The 21804-nt window shown below is 41.8% G+C and overlaps 1 protein-coding gene across 1 annotated transcript in view; it reads left to right on the plus strand.

Annotated features, from left to right (window-relative positions):
* nt5dc1 (5'-nucleotidase domain containing 1) overlaps positions 1-21804 on the plus strand; it is a 50867-nt gene that overhangs the window by 16415 nt on the left and 12648 nt on the right. The window contains exons 7-8 of the mRNA XM_079215033.1: positions 13869-14043; positions 18169-18266. Coding sequence (XP_079071159.1) covers positions 13869-14043; positions 18169-18266 — 273 coding nt within the window. The remainder of the gene's footprint in view (positions 1-13868; positions 14044-18168; positions 18267-21804) is intronic.

Consider the following 21804-nt stretch of genomic DNA (forward strand, 5'->3'; position numbering starts at 1 on the left):
CCTCCGTCTCTCGTGCATACAATGGAACTGATGTGCTTCATTTTGATCGATACAGCTGTGGCTTTGTAATGGTTCTCTCCTGCATACCTGCTGCAGCTACATTTATCCTGTATTGTCTGCAGCTGTGCTGCTTTCTTTACATGGCTGCTACATAAATTACAGTAATAAAATGAATATTTCATAGTAAAGTGGCCCTGATTGAATGCTTGAATTGCTTGACAGGATTTATTTTCCTTATCATAATTGAGGGTCTAGAGGTAGAGGCTGTCCTCTAGTGTTTAGGTCCCCTGATACTTTTCTGTGATTGTAATGAATACAATTGACTTAAAATGTATTTGGGCATCAATGAACCTTTTATAAAATAATACAATAAACTGAGTCTTTTCATAGCCCTAAATAGCCTCACCCGTAGCCTCACCTGTTGGACATTTATTTGTAATTATAGTACTACCAATGAACTCAGGTCCTAGCGTTTAAGAATGTGTTTTAAGAGGTCTTGGGATGTGAACCCAGTGCTTATCAGCCCTGGTGGCCTGTGTCCTAAATGTACTGGAATCTATGTGGATTTCCCTCGCCGGGCTGCTCTCTTCAGGTCTGCCGTTGTTTTTGTTGGTCTAGATTTTATTTTAGGTGTTGGGCTGGGAAGCATCCCTGAGAACCATTCTGAGTGTGGTGGGAAGAATGTGAAAGGGAGTTCAGAAGCACTTGGCCCTCCAATCTAAAGAAACCCTGTATCCCTCAGTGGAAATAAATAAGGAGCAAGTCACGAATAGCATTTATCTCACGGTCAGTATAAATATCTCTGGTTTGATTTTGACCACAGCTGATGAATAGATAGTGCAAATGGGCAAGAGTTTTTATACTCATTAGAGTGGCTTAAATAGATTTAATATGTACTGCCCGAGTAAATATACATAGTGTAGAATTAATTGAATAGCATTTTACTTTTATGTTTAGGGTAATTTTCACATCACAGAAAAGGCAACACTTGGGTTTAGATCTGAATTATTCATTTTTATCAGCATTGTTGTGCAATAGTTCAAGTAGTTCCATATTCCCTCTGGCGACAGTTAAACTGTTCCAAAAATGAGTGGAAAAAAAAGATAAACAGCTGACACTTTAAGCTTTTTAACTTTGACAAAATTCAAAGACTACGGGTTTTTCTTTTTTTCGCACTTCTGACCGAAAAATCTTTTCAAATATGAGAAAATCATACATTTAACATTCAACTTTTAAAAACGGCAATTCATATCAGAACGCTTGCCGACCCCTGGACCAGTCCATTAGACAAGAGTTGTCTTTGAAGCTTTCTCCAGTTGATGTGGAGGTCATTCAAGTAATTATTCCCGCATCATTTGGAGAATAACCGGTCAACCCTGTGGAGGGTTTGACTCAGTCCCATGCATCATACAGGGGGGCTGCCTGCAGGACTGTAATGACCACTGGTTAGGTGCCTTCAACCATCTATCCTCTACACTGTAATTACTGGGAGGACATTAAAGCCACATTCTCTTTTGAGAGAAAGTAAATCAAAACAATTTTTTGGGCCATTGGCTTTGCGTGTGCAGGACAACACACATTTGATGTAGCGCACGCTCGTAGCTGCTACTGGGATTGATAGGGAGTGGTAAAAGAAACTGATTTTTATAACATTTCATTTTAACCACTAGATTTGGGTTTTTTGCAGCAGAAATGAAAAGTATAACAGCATTTTATTTGCTAATAAAATGCTTTTACTTTTCATAAAAAAATTGCAATGTGCACGTGTGATCCAGCTGTTAGTTTGAAGTCAGCGGGTATCTCCCAGCATTCGTGGTTCAAGTGAATAAAAGTCTAGCCTAATTTTCTCAGTAAACTAGGGGACATGTGCCTTGGCTTTTATGGTTATCCAGCAAATCCAAAATAAAACAGCCTTAAAGTCAGCAGTTTCATTTCAAACATGGCATTAAACTGCAAAAATACCAAAATGCTCTCATCAAATCCACCACGACTCCGACCGCTCATTCACCTCAGTGTCCACTGCTAAATTGACTGCTGAATTTGTTTAGCTCCACGTAGAGTAATTGTTCTGTGCTTCCTGTCTGATAGCACGGCAGCTCTCTGGGTACAGAGAGTCTCCTTTAACTACAGAGCTGTGGTTTGTTGTTTGATTCTCCTCCTGCAGTAAAATCCCTTTGCCACTTTGCAACGTTTTCCCCCGAATAAACCTGTCTCTCGTATGCAACCTGCTTTTACCAACCAGCAGTGTGCACCGTTGTGTATCCTTTTACAGTGGATCATTTTCAACTTCATTGATTTTTTTTTTTTTGGAGGCCAACCCGGAAGTTGATTATCACTCTCATCTCCACATACCTTATTTCAGGTATCTAACCAAAACCCCGTTGGTTTAAGAAGAGGGAACCGGAATTGCGAATATGCTTTTTGGGTTTTGGGACACTTTTCTTTTGACATGTAAATTTCCATGGTGATTATGGTGTTGTCACAGCCAATGTTTATCTCAAAATGAAACACACGGGTGTCTTAAATTAACTTGTCAAGAAGGGAGTACAGTTGTATGTTGACATAGCAACTGTATCCATGTCTTTACAGCTTCATAAAGATGTAGACGATGAAGTCATCATCCATGCCACAAGCCCGAGACCTAAAGTGGTCTGGAAAGTGGCAAGTTGAGTTAATTTGATGTCTTTGTTTGCATTTCTAATGGGCTCACCGCAATGGCTTTGAAATCAGATGAACATTTTTCTTAATGAGGAACATGTATAGAGCCGAGCTGAAGTATTTGGCCACCTTGTAGTTCCTTGTTTTGAAATGTTTGTCTCAGAGATTTCTGCCTCTACCCGAATGCAATGGAGGTGCTGATACTTGCAGCATTGACAAATTAGTTGAAAGTAGTGACATAGTCCCATTTAGAGTAAAATAGAAGATAAAGCAGTGTATCCTTTAGGGCGGAGCTACCTTGTGAGCGACAGATGGCTACCACGGTGTTGTCTGGTCTGGGAGTTGTCCGTGTTTTTGTCTTCCAACTTTAACCCTTTTCACAGTGTGTTTTCAGTTCACGGAAGGTTATTGGAACATTTTTCACGATGCCTGCTAATGTCTCAGCGTTCAGCAGTTGTACTTTTGTGTAACCTTTCGTTGCAAAAAGACAAAATGGCGAAGCCGAAATCCAAGATGGTGACGGCCAAAATACCAAACTCTAGGCTTCAAAACCACAGTCCACAAACCAATGGGCGACGTTGCATTGAAAATGTCCACTTCTTATATACAGACCAAGGACAAGTCTTCCTTTTGAAATCTTGCGTCACACCCACATTGTCAAAACCAGATAAATATTCAGCCCTGACATTGAAAATCTTTTCATAACACAGGATTACATTGCAGCCTGTTTTTTTTAATTAAGAAAAGAAAAAAACTATTTATTCTCAAAACCACGTGTTAGAAAGAATCAGTTACAATATTCATGTTGTATAAACAAACATACTTAACACCAATTTGCCAAACAAAAAGGTTTTCTTTCCAAGAAAGGTGCGATTTTGTAGGCGGCGCCGCTGCCCTAGGTGGTCACACTCCTTGCAACATGACCCTTCGCTTCCTGTTCTTGGTCTTCATGTGGACCTCCTCGGCATCAGCTAGAACCAGGTTCATGTACTCATCTAAACCAATAATGCAGCCCTCTATCTGCATGTTCACCTGTTCATACAACCAGACCGTGAGAGATTCTGTATTCACCTGAAAATTAGGTTAATGGGCTGCACCATAACATTCTGGACCTTCTGTCCTTGTCCCCTATACGCCATTCTTCCAAGCAAATACCATCGGTAGGTATTTGGTATAAAAAAAAAAAATGGAACCATTTTTTTTATTAGAGTGCACCTCAACGAAACGCTCACGTTGTGATGTTGCTTTTGCTATAATGGCCTGCAGTCTGTTTCAAGGCTACCGACAGTGTTCTTGTTAAATATTGGATAAATTGCAAAAAATCTTGTCCCCATTCATCACTTAGACACAAAAAAGTGGTTTGAAATGGACCAAAGATTCTCTTTAACACAGAGACAAATGAAACCAAAGCTATCAGCTTGACTAGATACCTGCAGAGGTAAGTGAGAAAATACATTTGACTAATTTGGGTGAATCGACCCTTTTACGTCAAGTGCGACATGTTAAACAATACAACAAAACAAAAGTAGCGACGCTTAATATCAGGCCAGCTTTGCACACCATCCATCTGTCTGATGAACAGTGAGACATGATGAGGTTTATCCAGTTTATAATATGTGTGTTCAGGAAAGGCAGCGTTTACCTTCACCCATCCCGTCTCTGCCTTCTGTCTCCGAGGACATCGCTACGTGTAAACACCACCAATCCACAAGCGCGATTTAAATGCCAGTTCTCCCCTTGTTAGGATCACTGTCAATCTATTTCCATGTATCAAATGATCTGTTTGCTATTCAAGGCCCCTTTGCAGTTCCCTTACAGCTTTGTAACAAATGTATACATATGTTCCACAGCAAGGCGTCCCACACCAGGGTGGGGATGTACACTGTTATGTCTGACTCGCTAAATGAAGTCGTGGCGGCGCTTGCGCTTTGATCTGGCCTGGCTTTTCTCTCAGATAAGCTAAATTTCTGTTTTGCATGCAACAATAACAGTTCGGGAACTTTATTTTTTTTGTAGTATCAAATAAACAAACACACTCATGAACTGGTAGGTTGGGTTACATGGACTTTGCCTTTTTGGAAAATGGATGTTAGTGATGTATCGCACACAAGGATAGGCTGATATGCAACCATGATGGGTGTTAGATATATATCTGTAGATTTCCGTTTTCAGGACTAAGGACTCACTGCACCTGGTGGAAATGTAATTTGCCTTTTTGGTGTGGTAACACAGGTATGTTCTAAGAAGAGAGAGACGTTGATCTGATGGGACAACTGACAACAGAGGGAATCTCTCTCCCTGTTGATCATCGTCATCATCATGTCGAAGAGTGTGCAATGACCATATTTAATGTACTTAAATCCTGAGACCACAATAGTCCGTTTAATAAGCCCTTAGCAGCCCGCCTCAATGTTTCGTGGTTGTGAAAAACACGATGAATTTGTGAGGCTGTTGCCACGTTGAACCAGATCCTGGCAACATGAAAAAAAAACTAACATTGGACTGTTAGAATGCACATGGATTCAGCCTTCAAATTAAGGGCAAGTGAATTATCTAAGAACTCAAAGCACAAGACAGTATTCTGCAACTCCATTTTCCTTTCTCCCCTTGTGACCGGGCCCACTAAAGGCTGGGTCACACCAGCATTTATAGCGATGAGATTTTAGACTGGAATCAATTCATTTCAGTGGAATTGCCTCCATCCGTGAAGAGAGTTCAGCTTTTACATGCCGACTTGTGTTGTTGACCAATTGTAAATCATCCTGGCATTGCTGACCCAGAGCTCAACAGTCATTTTGAGAAATTGGCAACCAATGCTTGGTCTTTGGTTGCCGTCAGCGGCAATACTGATGATGGCGTCACTTGAGGGACGCCAACGTCAACTTACTTACTACATACTCCAAGACTTCAGTGCTGAATGGACCAATGGATCCGTGGTGGGAATCGCCATAAAAGTCCAGAAAAAAAATTATTTGAAAAGGAAAGCGCAGATGAACAAGCAAACAGTGACTCGCTGGGTTCTTTTTTGAGTGATCTGTGAAGAACATAACAGCTGCACATTGTTTTATGTCACATTTTCTTTATTAAGCTGACGTATAACTGCGTTGAATTTTAATTACTCAAACTATCAGGTGACTAAAAATGGCAAATTTATTTTCAGTTTCAGCAACCACTTTTAAAAGTTAGTGTTGAGCCTTGTGACCATTGAGAGATTAGAAACCTGGAGAGTCCAAAACAGAGGAAGCCATCATAATAGCCGTTTGATTTGTTCGCGCTATGCCGATGTATAAACTGTGCACCAAAAGAGATGTGTCATGGTTTGCAGTCATGAAGCAGAAGTTAAAGGTGCTCAAATTTGACATTCTTTGCATTAATGTAACACTAGGATTCATCTGTGACATAATGTCACAAAGAGGAGAGAGAGAAATCGATTCAAAGTTGGTCAGACACAAGGGGCAGGGTCTTACTTTTGACGGGTCATAGGAGAACTCATCTTTTTCGACTATACCTTGAATAAAGAAAGTAGCATCGTAGTAGCACTTTAATAGCACTTACTGATAGCACTTTGTAGTTTAACTTTCTTGAAGAAATCGTACTTTCTTGATTCTTGTTGTTCCGAGTTTGTACTCACGGTTGAATGCACTTATTGTAAATTGCTTTGGATTAAAGCGTCAGCTAAATGTAATGTAATGTAATCGTAGAGCGTCAATTTAGCCAATTTAGAATCTTAGGAAAGATTCACAGGTATTCAGAGTTGCTTCATGACAATTTGTAACTGCATGGTTTGATTACTGTATTTATAATCAAATAAAACTTGGCATGTTTGAAGACGAGTTAAAGAAAAATATCTGGTTCTCTCTGCTTTGACACACTGCTGGTATTTAGCCAGACAGTGTCTGGGAAGACACTTTTTTTTCAATTTCGGCTCTGCTCCTGCAATCCTGCCTAACCGCACAGATTATGGAGTTAAACAAGGGGGAATTAAATCTGAGTCTTCTCTAGTAAAACCATCAGAGGATCATGTTACATCAATTTCAGTCGATTGATATCCAACAGAATAATAGCGATGGGGTGACACATTGAGTCAATTTGGTACTGTACGAAAAAACTGTTTATAAAATATCTGTGATGATGCCTTTTGTATTGATACAGAGTTGAACTAAGTTGGAGTTCCTTCATGTTTACTCCACGTGTAGCGTGTGAAAGCTCTCCCTCCACTCCATCACATGTCCTACAGCGAGCTCAGTCTGCATGCTATGTCACACGAGGAGACGCTCGCGGCCACTGTGACCATGAGACGGCTATAAACTGCACATTTGGACTGTTTGTTGGGGTATTTTGTGCAGGAATTCAAAAATGACAAACTGAGAAATGGTAAAGAACCAACCAGGACTGTCGAGATGTCGAAACGTTGTCTGCTAAGAGAGAGATGACTCCCAACATGCTCCTTTTGGCCCGAAGCTGTTGTTTATGGAGATTGCACCTTGAGATGGGAGGCTCATTCATCACTAAAGTGCCATAAACCCCCTATGATTAAAAGGAACCTGGTCGGGCTTGCTCAGGATGTTCCACGTTTTGCTTTCTGTGCTTTCTTTTTTATTGTTCTTCTGTGAGTCAGCAGCATTCAGCCAATATAGATTTACTTAAATATACGTTGGAGGGTAATTTAACTTCTTTAATGAACTTTAATTGGGATATTTTGGGATAATTTCTTTCAATGTATTTCAGATGCCTCTGCACATTGCTTAAGCTGCAGAAGTGACTGTACAGTGTTTTGCGAGGATTCATAAATTCAAGATTTGGTCCTAATGAGATCAGACCTTGATGTAGGAATCTTCAAAGTTTTCTTAAGATAGCCCCGGCTAAATATAGCTCTGGTTTGTTGTAATGACAGATTGCACTGTCCCTCACATTACCTCTGAGGGGAGAGTGACTGTGCCACTGGCGTCAATGTCCCCCCACAGGGATCTGCACACGTATGTCCAAAAACCACCGTCCCTTTCTTTCCTGAGCTGGCTTTGTTCTTTATTGTCGCCTCGGCGCTGAGCTTCGGCAGAATTTCTTCTTCACGTGGAGGGAAACCTTTGGAAGTAGAAATCATTAAGACAAAGAACAAATATATATAACTGCTCCGAGAAATCTGCTATTGGCCTGATTGTGACTAATTTGTGTGAAGAAGTAAAGCATTTCCTGCCTAGCACTTGTCGTGATGTAGTTACATGTGCATTGTGTAAATTATTGTTGCAATAGCATTCGTTATATCCGAATTTGAGAATATTTCTTCAATGAAAGAAGAGCAAAGAATGGCACTGAGGGTTTTTCTTCATGGCAAAGATGTTTCTGCTCTTTGCCCGACTGGCTTCGGCAACAGTTTGACTGACAGATAAATGTTATCCTTTTACTTTGTTATTGATTTATATAGTGGTTATTGTCATAACGAAATAGTATTTTTATTAAAATATATAAAAAACTAAATGCATCATTAGCAGTTTTATTGACGCTGCTCAGGAAGATAAACAGTCAAACATTACCTCTCTAGTATCTCATATATATTTTTACACATCATGATAGCATTTTAATTTAAATTCTCCTGACACTTATTTTCAGTCGAGTAGAGATTGAGCGTCCCATAATCAAGTCCATGCAACCTCCGTTAATGTTGGCTGTTAGCATCCGTTATAGGCAGGACTGTGTCGGGGAGAGAACAGCATGGGAATGAAATAAGATATGATAACTGTCTGATCAAGATAGTTGTTCCAAATGTTTTTAACGTGGTCCTCCATGGCTTATTTTTGCCTAGTGGTTGAGACAAATTGTGAGCTCCATGTCTTCTTGACTCACGACTAAGGTTTCAAAGGGGCGGAAATTTTCTGTTAAATTTCCGGTAAGTTTCCACGGGCAATTTGGCTCGGGAATTTTGGAAATTTTGAACGTTTTTTTTTGCAAAAGCATATAACAGGGAACTTTAATGTAGTTTAAGAGAGCAAGACTATGCACGCCTAGCTCAGCTGGACCCTGAATGCAGCTGGTTGGGAACATTGTCTGCCAGAAACATAAACGTAAACATAAAACGTTCTGTTGTTTTTGAACGTCTTTGTCATCAGTGTTGCGTCTGAACGTTTCAGCCCTATGCTGGCAAGTGTGAGAGCGCCGAGTTGCGTAGAGGCCAAGAGCGGTATTTCAGACAGATAGAGATTTCAATTATAGCTCGCAACAAAAAAAATTAGGTTGGGGGTGGTGATCATAGGGGATACACCTTTTTTATTCAACATAAATGTCATTTTTAAAAGTTGTATTATAAATGTTTGCATGCATGCCTGCTTATGACAAGGTAAATACAGTAAAATTACCCCAAAATTTCCAGTTTATTCCTGTTAATTCCCGTATATTCCCGTTTATTCCCATTAATTCCCATGGAAAGTTTCCAACTTTGAATATTCCTGGAATTTTGCAACCCTAGTCACGACCCATGTGAGGTACGTTGCTGTAATACTGCTGTCCATGCCGCTGTGTGTGTGCCGACGTTAAACTGCCATGCAGCATAATAAAGAAATACAAATAATTATCTTACCTTACGAAACAATAATATTAAAGTATTTGATTACTTTTTTCCAACACAGCTCCTAAACAGAAAACGTATATTTACCATGATGTCAACATTTGTATGAATTTAACGCTAAACATTTGATATTGTACTTTAATATCCCATTCTACCAATTCACTGTTAAAGAAGGACACACATCCAAAATGCTGTATATTACACATGGACGTCATACTTTGTTTATGTCAAGAGCGTTTCCTTTGTCCATGCTTTTTATTCAGTTTTATTGCATTTTTCTCCTCGTAAAAGACGTAAAAGAAAAAAACTTACGTGGACCACAAAGGACACGATGCAGCAATTTGCGGTCATTCTGCTAAAAATGGCAAGTCCACACAGACAAAATGGCCCGGCCACTGTTTTCTACGTGGTTCCAACAGGTGCTGAAAAACACAGCTTGTGTGGATGCTTCGGGGAAAACACTTGGGATTATAGCTTCCCTTCAGAAATCACCCCCATGTGCTTTGTAAAGATATACACAGAGCTTGACGTACAATGGGGAAATGGATTGAATGTATCAATTTATTCGTATTTGTTTTGATAGCCTTCATCTTCCTTGCTCATTAACTTGATAACCTCCAGATTCTGTCCCCTCATCACATTTTAGTGTGGCTGTTTGTGAAACGCTCCCGTCCTCGCCCCTAATTTGCACTGGCAACTGTTGATTTGTGCATCCTGTCAGGCCCCTTTGATGTGTGAGGGAGATTGAGTCGCTGCCGACTGCGGTTCTCTCTCTGACGTTGGGCAGCTCTCCAGCCGTCCGGGCCCGGTGCCCAGCCACAGGCCTGCGGGCCCTTCAGGGCACTTCGCTCCCATCACAGCCGAAGCCTGCAGAGGCACATTTCACTCAACAGCAACCCACATGCTGTGTGGAGTAAGCTGGCACTGGTGAGACCCCGAGTAGAGTTTGAAATACGGTCTTCTCGACGGGACGGCACAGTATTAGCCGGGCCTCTCTTCTCCCGGCCTATTGCCAGACACACATCGGACATCATTTCTGCAAACAGGAAGTTGTCGTTGGGAGGTTACGGCAAGGCCGTGTCAGGGCTGGAGGCAAAAAAAAGACGTTGGATGACACTTTCTAGGTTGGCCTTTCTTTTAATTGGCTAAAATAGGTTTTGCTGCTGCCCCCCGTCCACAGCAGTGCATTGCTTTGCTTACGTACACCTGCATCGAACATCCCAGTGTCGCAAGTCGCAGGGTACGGTTTTACTTTTCAGGTGGACCCTTTATCCGTCCTGTGTTCCTCGGTTGGGTATTTTGGCAATTATACACACGACCCACATTGAAATCCGTACTAAATGGGCGGACCTTTTCCAGGGACCATCGTGCTTGGGTGGTACATTTCAGGAATAAAACTGCCTCTGCTCTGCATCTGTGGAGCATGGCATTTGATCAAATGTACCGCAAAGGATAGTGGCGAGGTCAGTTGTTTATTCTATCACACACATCGGTGCGACATGGGACCTCTTAACCTCCCTCAGCTGACCCCCCTGGCCGTGGGTAATGAGGCAGGATAGGCTTTCTACTGCCGGGTCCCCGAGGACAAAACGGCCCCACCAAGGGCATAATGTTGACATGGCAACCTGCTTTTTTCTGTTTCACTGAAGGTGTAAAACGTTTGTGGATACAATGAAAAAGAAAAAAGAGAATTTTGCTGATGATCTGAACCAAATGTTTACATATAAACACATTGGTTTGTGTTTGTCGTCATCTTCTGGTTAGAAACCTCTACTGCCCTCTTAAGAGCCTTTCCCTCCCCAATGCAAGTCCTGTGTTCCACCACAGGAGGACAGCATGTCCAAACCTTTCAAACACTCACGGCAGGATTTTCATGAGCTGCTTAAACCCATCATCCACATGTTAGGCTCACGCACAAGAACAGAGTAGTTTGTTATTTAGCAGTTTCTGATGTCAAAAGATTTGGGGTCATTGTACTCAACTCCAGGAAGTATGGGGGGAAAAAAACAGCCTCTCGGTTCAAGTTCAAGTTTCTCCACAAGAAGTCAGGCTCCAGTGACTTAATCCCCTTTCTTCAAAGGTTTAGCAAGCTTGAATCAACATCGTTTGTTTCTTTAAGATTTGAAGGATTACAAATAAATAAAGTTTGTGTCTGATTCAAAGGCCTCTAAAGGTCTCATTAGGAATCTATAGGTGACGTCAGAGATGCTAAGAGCATAATTTGCTACAAGTTAAGTCCCCACATCCTAGACCAGTGGTCCATACACTTTTGTCACATCAAGGACTCCTAAACTGACACAAATTGGACCTTTTTAAATGTTTTACTTTTCGATGTTCTGTAACTGAGTGTAAAAAAAACCATGGCCAAAATACTCATACACTGTCTCATTGCTACGTATGGATGGATTCATATTGAAAATGAATGATTCCCCTTTTTGGTGGCGTCCTCTTGGAAACCCCTCGAGGACCCCTGTGGGTCCCCAGACCCCACTTTGAAAATTACTGGCAGCAAGGTTGATAAAAATCTGTTGTGTTTTTACTATCAAATAATTAATGTATGCATGCCAGAGAAAGAAAGGGAAGAACAACCATTCCTATGAATTACCTTTTCTCCCACTGCTTGTAATTATGGTCTGTACTATGAAACATGAACACCGTATTACTTCATGTACCGCAGACTCCTAATGTTTTGCCCGACTGGCCAAGGGATGGCAATAATGTTGTTCACTTTGTCATACAGTAAGATCTCCACAACTAATTGGCCGGGCAGCTATGACATCTAGTTATAAAATGCATGGTCTCCACGGGATATTTTCGACTGCTTTCGGTGATCTCCTGACCTTTGTGCCTGTGCAACCATGGGATACAATTTTTGTAAACAATAAATATCAAAAGTGAGCCATCAGAATGCCATGAGATTCACTGAACACATTGACGCTCCCATGAGGATGAACCCCGGCCAGTGTGGACACACCGTGAGCTTTCCTCTTCCACCATCCTCTAGTCAAATCCTCTAGTGCAAACAAGATATTCTGTAACGGAATAGACAGTTGTCATGCTCCTAAGAGGATAAACCCATTTGATTTTGGGGACCCAATGACATTTTTTCCTCTTGCGCCACCTTCGGAAAACACTTAATTATTTAAAATGGACTACTTACTACAAGTCCTCTCAGAATACAGTAGTAACAATTATCGCTGTGTTTTTTTCTATTGGGTCAAAACATCAAAGCTTCAGATCTGTATACTTGGTTTGCCACAAAAATGTGACTGTGGAGCTTTTTGATGTTCACACTGATAAGAAAACATCAGAACGGTGTCATGTGTCAGGCAAAAAAAGTCCGCAGAGTCTATCTGACTGTCAGTGTCGCTCCGAGAGGCCGGCGCTCTCTGCCAGGGTAAACACCTCAGCTCATGAATACACGCCACTCATCCACAACCTGCCCTGTTTTCCTAAGCCCTCTCTTCTCGCCGCTCGTGAAAGAAGCAGCGGCACCTCTCACCTATTGGTCCCCCTCTTCAGCGCCGGAGCAAACAGCATGTTACAGTTCGCCCCGTTTCTCTGTTTCGATAAAGTTGCACAACGTTTGGATTCAAGTTTTGTTTACATCATTAGTTCATGCCCGATTAACAGTAATCGCACAGCAGAGGAAAGGGAGGTGTTTTTCTTTGTAACTCATCAGGATTATAAAAACAGTCTTAGTTCCTGTAATTACAAACCCCCCTCAAGATGCCATTTCACCAAGTTTCCTCACATTTCGTAACATAGTCGTCATATGTCAGCATCATGTGTTTCTACTCTTTGCAGGTTATGTTTAATTTGTGGGTTTTTACCTTATATTCACAAGGCTTTGTTGAGAACATTAGGTCAATAAAAGATATATTCTGTGATGGACTGGGATTGTGTAACACAGATCAGAGCGCTGCCATATTTAGCTCTGAGCAGTATGCAGACAGGATGTTCTGAAGGGCAGCTAAAGGGGGCTTCAAAGTGAGGAAAGCCCATTGACAGTGCCTCAGAAGTGTGTGGGGGGTATGACCCCGAGCTCTTCCTTACCTCGAGGTAAATGGATGTGTAAATGAATCTGGAGGATTCAGCAGAACAATGACAGTAGCTATACAACCGGCTTCTTAGCGTGTAGAGACAACATCAAATGTTGAAACCGCTGTCTGGTAATGTTGAGCATGCAAACCTTGACATAGTTAGTGATGTGGAAGCAGAAATCATCCACTTGGGCCTGTTCAGCACACACACACAAAAAAAGCCTTTGGCCACGCGGTTCACCCTCGGATCAATCCGCAAACATTTAGTTTGCAGTAGTAAGAAATGCAAGCATGTGTCCTTTGATGCCTGTCTGCTGAAAGGTTTTATGGGATTCTGGGAAGAGGCTAATCCGTTGTGATTTATTTCCCCCATTTGAAGACTCATCTTAAGCTCCTAAATGTTAGAGAATTTGTGGAGTTTCAACATGTTCAACCATGTACCGCTGATGTTTTGATGTGTTCTCAGACAAATGCAATGTAAATAATTGACTACGTGAGTGTCATTATTTGACCCCCAAATAGTGTTGTATCTAAATGCTTTACAAAGCTTGGTGTAGCTTAATTCTTTTTTTATCTGTCTGACTTTGTCCATTTGTGTCTCCTTACAGCGGACGCAGGGACGTACTTCCCCAGTATGAAGAGGGACCCGGGCCGGTACCTGCAGCCCTGCTCTGACTCCGTCAAGACCTGGTTGCGCAGCATGAAGAACGCCGGGAAAGTCCTCATCCTCATCACCAGCTCCCACAGTGACTACTGCAGGCTTATCTGTGAACACATCCTGGGGTAAGACTCTGTAGCAAGACCAGGACCCGGTCTGCAGCGCTCACCATAACTGGCATATCTCCCAGCAGCCTTCAGCAGCCCACTCTGAACATTGAGCTATTCCTGTTTTTGTTTTTTGTTCAACCTTTTGATCTTTTTACATTGCGGATGTGAAAAGGTATATGCACTCCTCATCAATAAGAACAGTTTTTTACTCGAATCTTAATTCTTAAGAGGAAAAAGAAGGAAAGTCTGTTTGTTCAAAATCCCCAAAATTAGCACGCACTTTGTGATATGGTCACCCTGCACCCTTTTTTTTTCAAGCTAGAATGCTTGAAAGCCCCAGAAGTTAGTCAAAACTGGTAAAAACGTAATAAATATTTAAATGGAATTTCTACATTGGAATTTTGCTTATTGCAAAAAATAAGCTCTGTGGCAAGCAAACAACTCTGATACTTGCATCGTTTGGCAAGATAATCTTCAGAAATGACCAGCACGTTTATCATTTGAAGCATAAATTCAAATTTGTCAAAAAAATTTAAACTAAAGTTTGTCAATAAACAAACTAAACCACCTTTTTTAAGACGCGTAAACACTTCAAAATTCACAAGAGGGGTATTTTCTGACGTATATTGTTGAGCAAAAAGTACTAATCTGTTAAGCGTGTGCTAACCACTGACCAGACTTCAGGCACCCGAACCAAGAACCAATGCAAAAAAACAAATGACTTTGAGATAATAACAATAATAATAAACAAACCGGATCGAGAAAAAGGTAAAGAAAAAAACGTTTTTATTTCTCCATAATCAGAATCAGAAACCGTTTATTGCCAGGAATGTTTGCACAAACGAGGAATTTAGTTAGGCGGAAGGTGCATACATTAGACATTAGACGAGACAAACAACAATCAACGACAGCAACAGTGCAATGATGTCTAAATCAGATAAAGATAAAGTGCTCAGACAACAGATAACATTAATATAAGTATATGTTAAAGTGACGTGTGTGTTTAAGTTAAAGTTAAAGTTAAGTGTATGTGGCATGAGTGTTTAAATATGAATTGTGCAGTGGAGTGACCGGTAGGAGGAGAGAAAGGAATAAAAATAAAAATAAATGGTGAATATGAAATGAGAATAGTCCTGTGATAGTCAGTCAGTGGGGAACCCGGGCTCTATTGATGAGCCCGACTGCCGACGGGAAGAAACTGTTAGTGTGGCGTGAGGTCTTAGTCCTGATGGACCTCAACCTCCTGCCAGAGGGGAGGGACACGAACAGGTTGTGTCCAGGGTGAGAGGGGTCAGCTGCGATCTTTCTTGCCCGCTTCAGTGTCCTGGAAGTGGACAGGACCTGGAGGGATGGCAAATTGCAGCCAATCACCCTCTCCGCAGAGCGGATGATGCGCTGCAGCCCGGCCTTGTCCTTGGCAGTGGCTGCAGCGTACCAGACGGTGATGGAGGAGCAGAGGATGGACTCAACGATGGCAGTGTAGAACCGCACCATCATTTTCTTTGGCAGGTTGAATTTCCTCAGCTGCCTCAGGAAGAACATCCTCTGCTGGGCCTTCTTTTTTCCCAGGACCCCCCACTTGAGGTCCTGGGAAATGATGGAGCCCAGGAAGCGGAAGGACTCCACAGCGTCGACGGGGGAGTCACACAGGATGAGAGGGGCGGGTGAGGGGCTGTAGAGCGAAAAATACCAAAGTGACTCTTTAAGCTCAATAATGCTTGTCTTTGGAAATAGGAGTTTGATAGATTCTTTACCACTTACCAATAGATATAACCTTTTAAGTTTCTACGCTTTAAAGGTCTGAAAAAAGCTACTAAATTACTAATTTAACGGGTACTACCGACAATCATTAAGTCTCCCCATCTAATTTCCTTATTTGGCAAAGCTTATGATCACTGGACTCTGTATGCTCACAGTTAGCTATTTCTTACACTTAACACCCAACACTTCATTTTATAATTGTCGGTGTGCATCAACAGGGTTTCTTGTTCCAGCAAGCCGTTTGTGGTTTAACGCTGGCTTTGTGCTCCACGGGCCTCCCTCTGTCTGCGGTGCACACTGTGCGGTTTCGGCGTGTTTTTTGTAGCCTGAGCCTGTTATACACTCAATCTAGCAGCAAGAGAGCCTCAAAACAAACACAATGTCCGTGTTATTTCTGTGCTTTAAACAAACATAAGCCCCGCTTGTCCTTTTTAGAAGGTGTTGGTATCTTACACTCGCATGCTCAGGAAGGGGAGGAGGAGGAGGAGGATGAGGAGGAGGGAGTCTGCTTTTTCACTTTTCACGCTCATAGCCGATTGTTCTCTGTAGTCCAGGAGAGGCAAAGAAAAAGGCAGGTTGGCTGTTTTTTTTTGTTGCTTTGCTCTGGATGGCCGTCTGTCTCACCCCCTTCCTCCTCACAATATCCCCCCCCTCCCCATTCACCATTTCCTGTGAGGCAGCAAGCAGCCCGGTCACTCCTGTTGTTCCTCACCCCTTTCCCTTGCTCCCCCGCTGTTTCACTGCCCCCCTCATCCCCTCCTCTCCCCGCCTGGGCCTTTGACCTCCAGCGCTGCGGCATGCGTCGCCCTCCCAAGGAGAGACCCAGCTGTGAATGAGAGTGCATGCTCGAAATCATGTTCAGGTCAGCGCTTTACAAGGTTAGGGGGATGCAGATTTATGTTGCCGCAAGAGGAAGTTGGGCCGATCCTCATCTCGCCAGAGGTTGTAGGTAGAGTAGTGTGCTTTGTTCACGCAGTCGGTCGGCCTGCACAGTTTGTGTTAAGGAACTTGTTAGGAATCAAACTCGGGCGGAAAAGGGCCGGAAAACTCTTTGGTTTCTCATCGTGTCTGCACTTCACTGTTGAGAGGGCACTTTTGTTTCGCGAAGGCCGCCCTCTTCCACATCTCGAACAAGACCTCCTTTTCTAGAGAAAACCGCCACTGGCCTCCAGCCGCTGTAGTGCGGTGAGCCGGCTGGAGGCCAGTGACAGGCGGCTGTCAGAAGTAGCACAACAAGGCCAGAGCTGTCTGACAGGAGGTTAATACCCACCGAGCTGGCCAGAGACGCTGCTGCTTGGCACGACTAGATGAAGGCTTTTATTGCTGGAGCGCTGGACTCTATTGATTTGTTAGAGGCTGTTGAGTCGTCTGAAGTGTTGGACTAAAATGTCCAGACAGAGCCTTGAATGGCTTGATACCATGTAGCTTCTCTTTTTAAGGAAGAAAAATACAATTCACAGTTCTCCGGCCATGAAACAAATGGTGTGTGTGTGTATGTGTATACATGTGTGTGTATGTGTGTATGTATATAGTCAAAATACATTTCAGTCTATTCAGAATCAGAACTATTTATTGCCACGTATGTTTTTACATACAAGGAATTTGTAATGGTGGGTGGGGCATAACAATAATCAATAAACACAGTGCAAGAAATAGGAGCATGTTGAATGTACTAATTCAATTTACCATAGAATATACAATTTAAATAAAGTGCAGAGACAAACAGATTACAGTACGTGAAATGTATTGTATAATGTCACAAATATTGTCATTTACTATCTCCAACCAGTCAAAAGTCCTTCCAAGATGAGCACAAACGAATAACTCAAATCCAGCTGCTCGATACATAACTCCATTGGCAACATTTGACAATTGTAATAATTGATCAAGGTCGAATACAAAAAAAAGTGTAGCACACAAATCATAATATTATACAAACAAACTGTCAGGTTGTACTGAGAAAGTAAAGCTGTTTTATCACACAGTATGCACATACACACTCTCATGCATCAAACTGGTTTACATGTGTTTAAGTTCCCAGGCAGAAGTACTTCCTGCTGCATAAGGCTTTCTCACATGATATGGAAGACGGGGATTCTCTTTACATATACTGTACTGCACATGCACATACCCTACTGCAGGGCTCCTCCTTCCAGCTGCCAACATGCACACTATCACTCCATGACTGCGTGTTTGCTTTAGTAACTGGGAGTGCACGCTGTTCATCGCTCCCCGTTTTCCATCATCTGTGCAGACTGTTTAGCTTCAGCCGAGCTATTTGCGCTTGTGTAACTCAAGTGTATTTGGATGCTGTCCAGGCATTGTCCTTCACACCAGGCGCCTCTCACGGGGTTAATGTTGTTTCTCTGGCTCTTGCAGGAAGGATTTCGAGGAGCTATTTGACGTCATCATCACAAACGCCTTGAAGCCCGGTTTCTTCTCCTTGGTGCCCGAGCAGAGGCCCTTCAGGACCCTTGGTGAGTGCTGGCCCGCTGCTCTCATGCGGCTCTTTATCGGCTTTTGATATATCATTCTGTCTCTAAAGTTTTAACCCAATAGTGGGAGAAAAAAAGTTGTCAGAGCCTAAGCATTTCTTTTTCTTTCTTCTTTTGTCCAACCACTAGTCCAAAACTGAAAAATAATAAGTTTACAATGATCCAGAGAAGTTTTCAAGGAGAAGAATATGCTTACTTGCTTTTCTCTCTGAGAGTGGCTTAAAGGCATACTTCATCCCTTTATATTCTATTATATAGGAGGGAATCAGTTGAGCTGTAATCTCCACACAGATTTCCAACAGCTGTTAGTTGTGTTAGTGAGATCGATATCAGTCGGCAACATTTCATTGGCTGGGCTCCTCGAGTCATGTGACTCCTACCTTCCTGGGCTGTCTTCCCTCTCTCATTGGTCATCGGATCCCGGATGCTCGTGTTGAAGGTGTGCACTGGCAGCCCTCATCTGGATTGTGTTCCTGCCAGCAATAACACTGGGGATGCATTATGTGTGTAGACAGGATGATCCACTCTGTGAAATATTCTCTTCTGTCTCTCTCTCTCTCTCTCGCTCTTTCTGAGTTTTGCCACGTTGGCAGAAAAAAAGCCCAGAACAGCATCTGCTCTTCCTCTGGCCTCCACATAAACCGGCTACTCCTTTTTTTTTTTTTTTTTTTTGGGAACATCCCTTTTTTAATTCTGCAAAATGTTCTTAAAATGTTCTGTTTAATTTATTAGTTAATAAAGTCTATTTAGAAGACTTTGGCGCAGAAAATTTTATTTTAAGACTGGTGATTTAACATTTTCCAAGAATTTGCAGCAATGACACGCGGCTAATCATCAGCTCATAAATGATGTATTCCACTTCCACTTAGGCTTGGGCGGTATCCATCTGTGAGGAAGTGTTCTCAAACCAATGGTTGACTATCTGTGGAAAAGTGGAAAATGGCAGCTTTCCGAATTGGAATGACGTTTAATGTTGAAATGGAAGTGAAGTGAATGGTAAAAAAATAAAAAATAAAATAAAGGCTTTTCACAACATATTTAACACGTCATTTTGCCCCTCCCCCCCTGAAAAGACAAGTGTAACCACAGCCTCAGAAACTACAAGGAACCCAATCAAATATTTGGTATCTATGAACTCAAAACAAGTTGAATTTCAAAGATATATGCAGTGTAGAAAATGTCTTCATGCGGAACACATTAAATACACAGTGTTGCACATATGGGATTAGCCTTGGGCTTTCTTCACCATCGTGGTTAGCCTTGTGTTGAGAAATATAGCTGTGAAAGTCCTCGAAGATTGTTATATAACATGTGTCGTAATCACTGAATGACAGGTCACAAAAAAGGTGTTTCATAAATCACTTCATAAGCTCAGGCTCCATGAGGTGTTCAGTGTTCAATGGAAATGCCACAATATGCCTTCAAAGCTGCTGCTCAGCTCCAGACCACATAGCTCTCATTCCTCTTCCTCCTAAAGTCCAGTGCCTTCACAGCTGTTACCTCGAACGTGCGTGTGTGTGTGTGTGTGTGTGTGTGTGTGCGCACGCACTCCCACATGTGCAGATGCCCGTACCTGTTCTTTCACTCTCACCTGTCACAATATTTATAGCATATTTAACCTCAGTTGGAACCCGTGGTGGCCTTTTCTCTGTCGAGCACCATTGTTTTGTTAGTGAGAGTGAGGATCTGCCTTCAACTTGCTGCTGTTGCTCTTAAACAGCAGTCAGAGCACCCAGAGGAGCAATTACCTTCTTCAAAGAAGTCTATTGATCCCGAGATAACAGCCAAGGAAAGCATACCACATTTAAAAGATTATTCATTAGTTTAATTAAAGATGTTTCACAGCACTTGCTGCCATTACAAATAAATGTGGGTAACCGTATTTTTATTTCGCCTTCATTTCATCAGGGTTGTCCCGTTCATGATTGACAGATTGACTTTGACAAGGGATACCTGACCAGGAATAGCAGCAACCCATTGGTTTCAACAATTAACATAGACATACATAGATTTGAGTAACAATAGAAATGTTTGCACACTACCATACATTTAGGGGCACTCACAAGAGACAGATTAAAACAAGAATTAAGCTGCAGACTTCAACCCTAAAACTCCCATAATGCAACTCAAAAGTGTCTCCTGGTTTTACACCCAGGCAGCAACCTTGCCTTTGAAGCCAATCCTGGAGGGCCTTGTACTTGCATTATTTGTACTGGCCAGCAGGGGGCGATTTTTCTGGTTGCAAAAAGAAGTCTAATTGTATAGAAGTCTATGAGAAGATTACTCTACTTCTGACTTGATTTATTACCTCAGTAAACATTGTAATTATGAGTTTATGCTCTCAATCTCTAGTTTCAAGTGTTCTTCATTACAGCATGATGTTCATTTAGTAGATGATGGTTCATTTAGAGTAAAATAGACCATAAAGCAGGGTATGCTTTAGGGCGGTGCTACTTTGTGATTGACAGGTTGCCACGTTGTTCGGAGTTTTCAAAACCGTAGTCCACAAGCCAATGGGGGACGTCACATAGACTAAGTCCACCTCTCATATACAGCCTATGGTAGAGCCTTCAAGCTCAGTAGAGGCCCACGTTTTAAACTCCAAGCCACCATATTGTAACGATTAAACATTTGAAGTCTGCCAGCTTCAGCCAAGATAATGCTGATGACATCATCAGTGTTTAGTTTTTTTGTCAGACTCTGTCAGAGCAATGGAAGCCATTATACAACTGTTTTCTCGGGCTGAGTATTACAATTAAATATTAAAAAAAAATATTACAATTAAATTAAGCAATTTAATAGGGAAGCCATATTTTGCAGAGACAAAAATAGAGCCACTGTGTTTTTGGAAGCCGTGCCTGAGCAAAGTCAAAATGCAAATTCTGCCAACAGTTTTTGTTGTAATTATGTTAATTGCATGTGGAATTGCCGCACAGATTTCCCTGTCTGTTTCTGGTCTTATCTCAGTGTTCTCTGACTTTCCCTTTGAAATACGCGGTTAGTTAGTGCTCCTACAAACCAGACCCTCCCAATCCAGATAATACGGAGCGCCTGCAGACATCTGTGCCAGCGTCAAAGATAACCCACTGTTCCTGGCTGTCATCCCTCCACTGACTTCAAGTTAAAAGAAACAATCCAGTAAATAACCTCAAAACATTAGGACAGAAAGTTTGTGAAATTACTGAAAGATGTAACCTCAGCCACAAGTGACGGATAATGAAATCTAATCAAATAATTATAATGGCACTACTTATTAGACTAATTTATTAGATTAAATTATCTGTTTTAAAATGGTGATATGCTTGCTTTCCGGTCATCATCTCATTAGTCTGACTTGCTGGATGTTGACTGTGGATTTAACTTTTGAAATGTTGCATAAAAAAAAATAAAAGCAAATTAGACTCATTTCCATCAACTGCTGTGGAGCATATAAACTCAGCAACAGTGTAGTTTAGTCAGAACCTAAAAAGAAGTAGAGGTTGTGAACCGGAAACAAAACCAGTCAGTTTGGTTATCTAAT

Source organism: Taurulus bubalis, assembly GCF_910589615.1.
Source record: "Taurulus bubalis genome assembly, chromosome: 3".
Classification (NCBI taxonomy): domain Eukaryota; kingdom Metazoa; phylum Chordata; class Actinopteri; order Perciformes; family Cottidae; genus Taurulus; species Taurulus bubalis.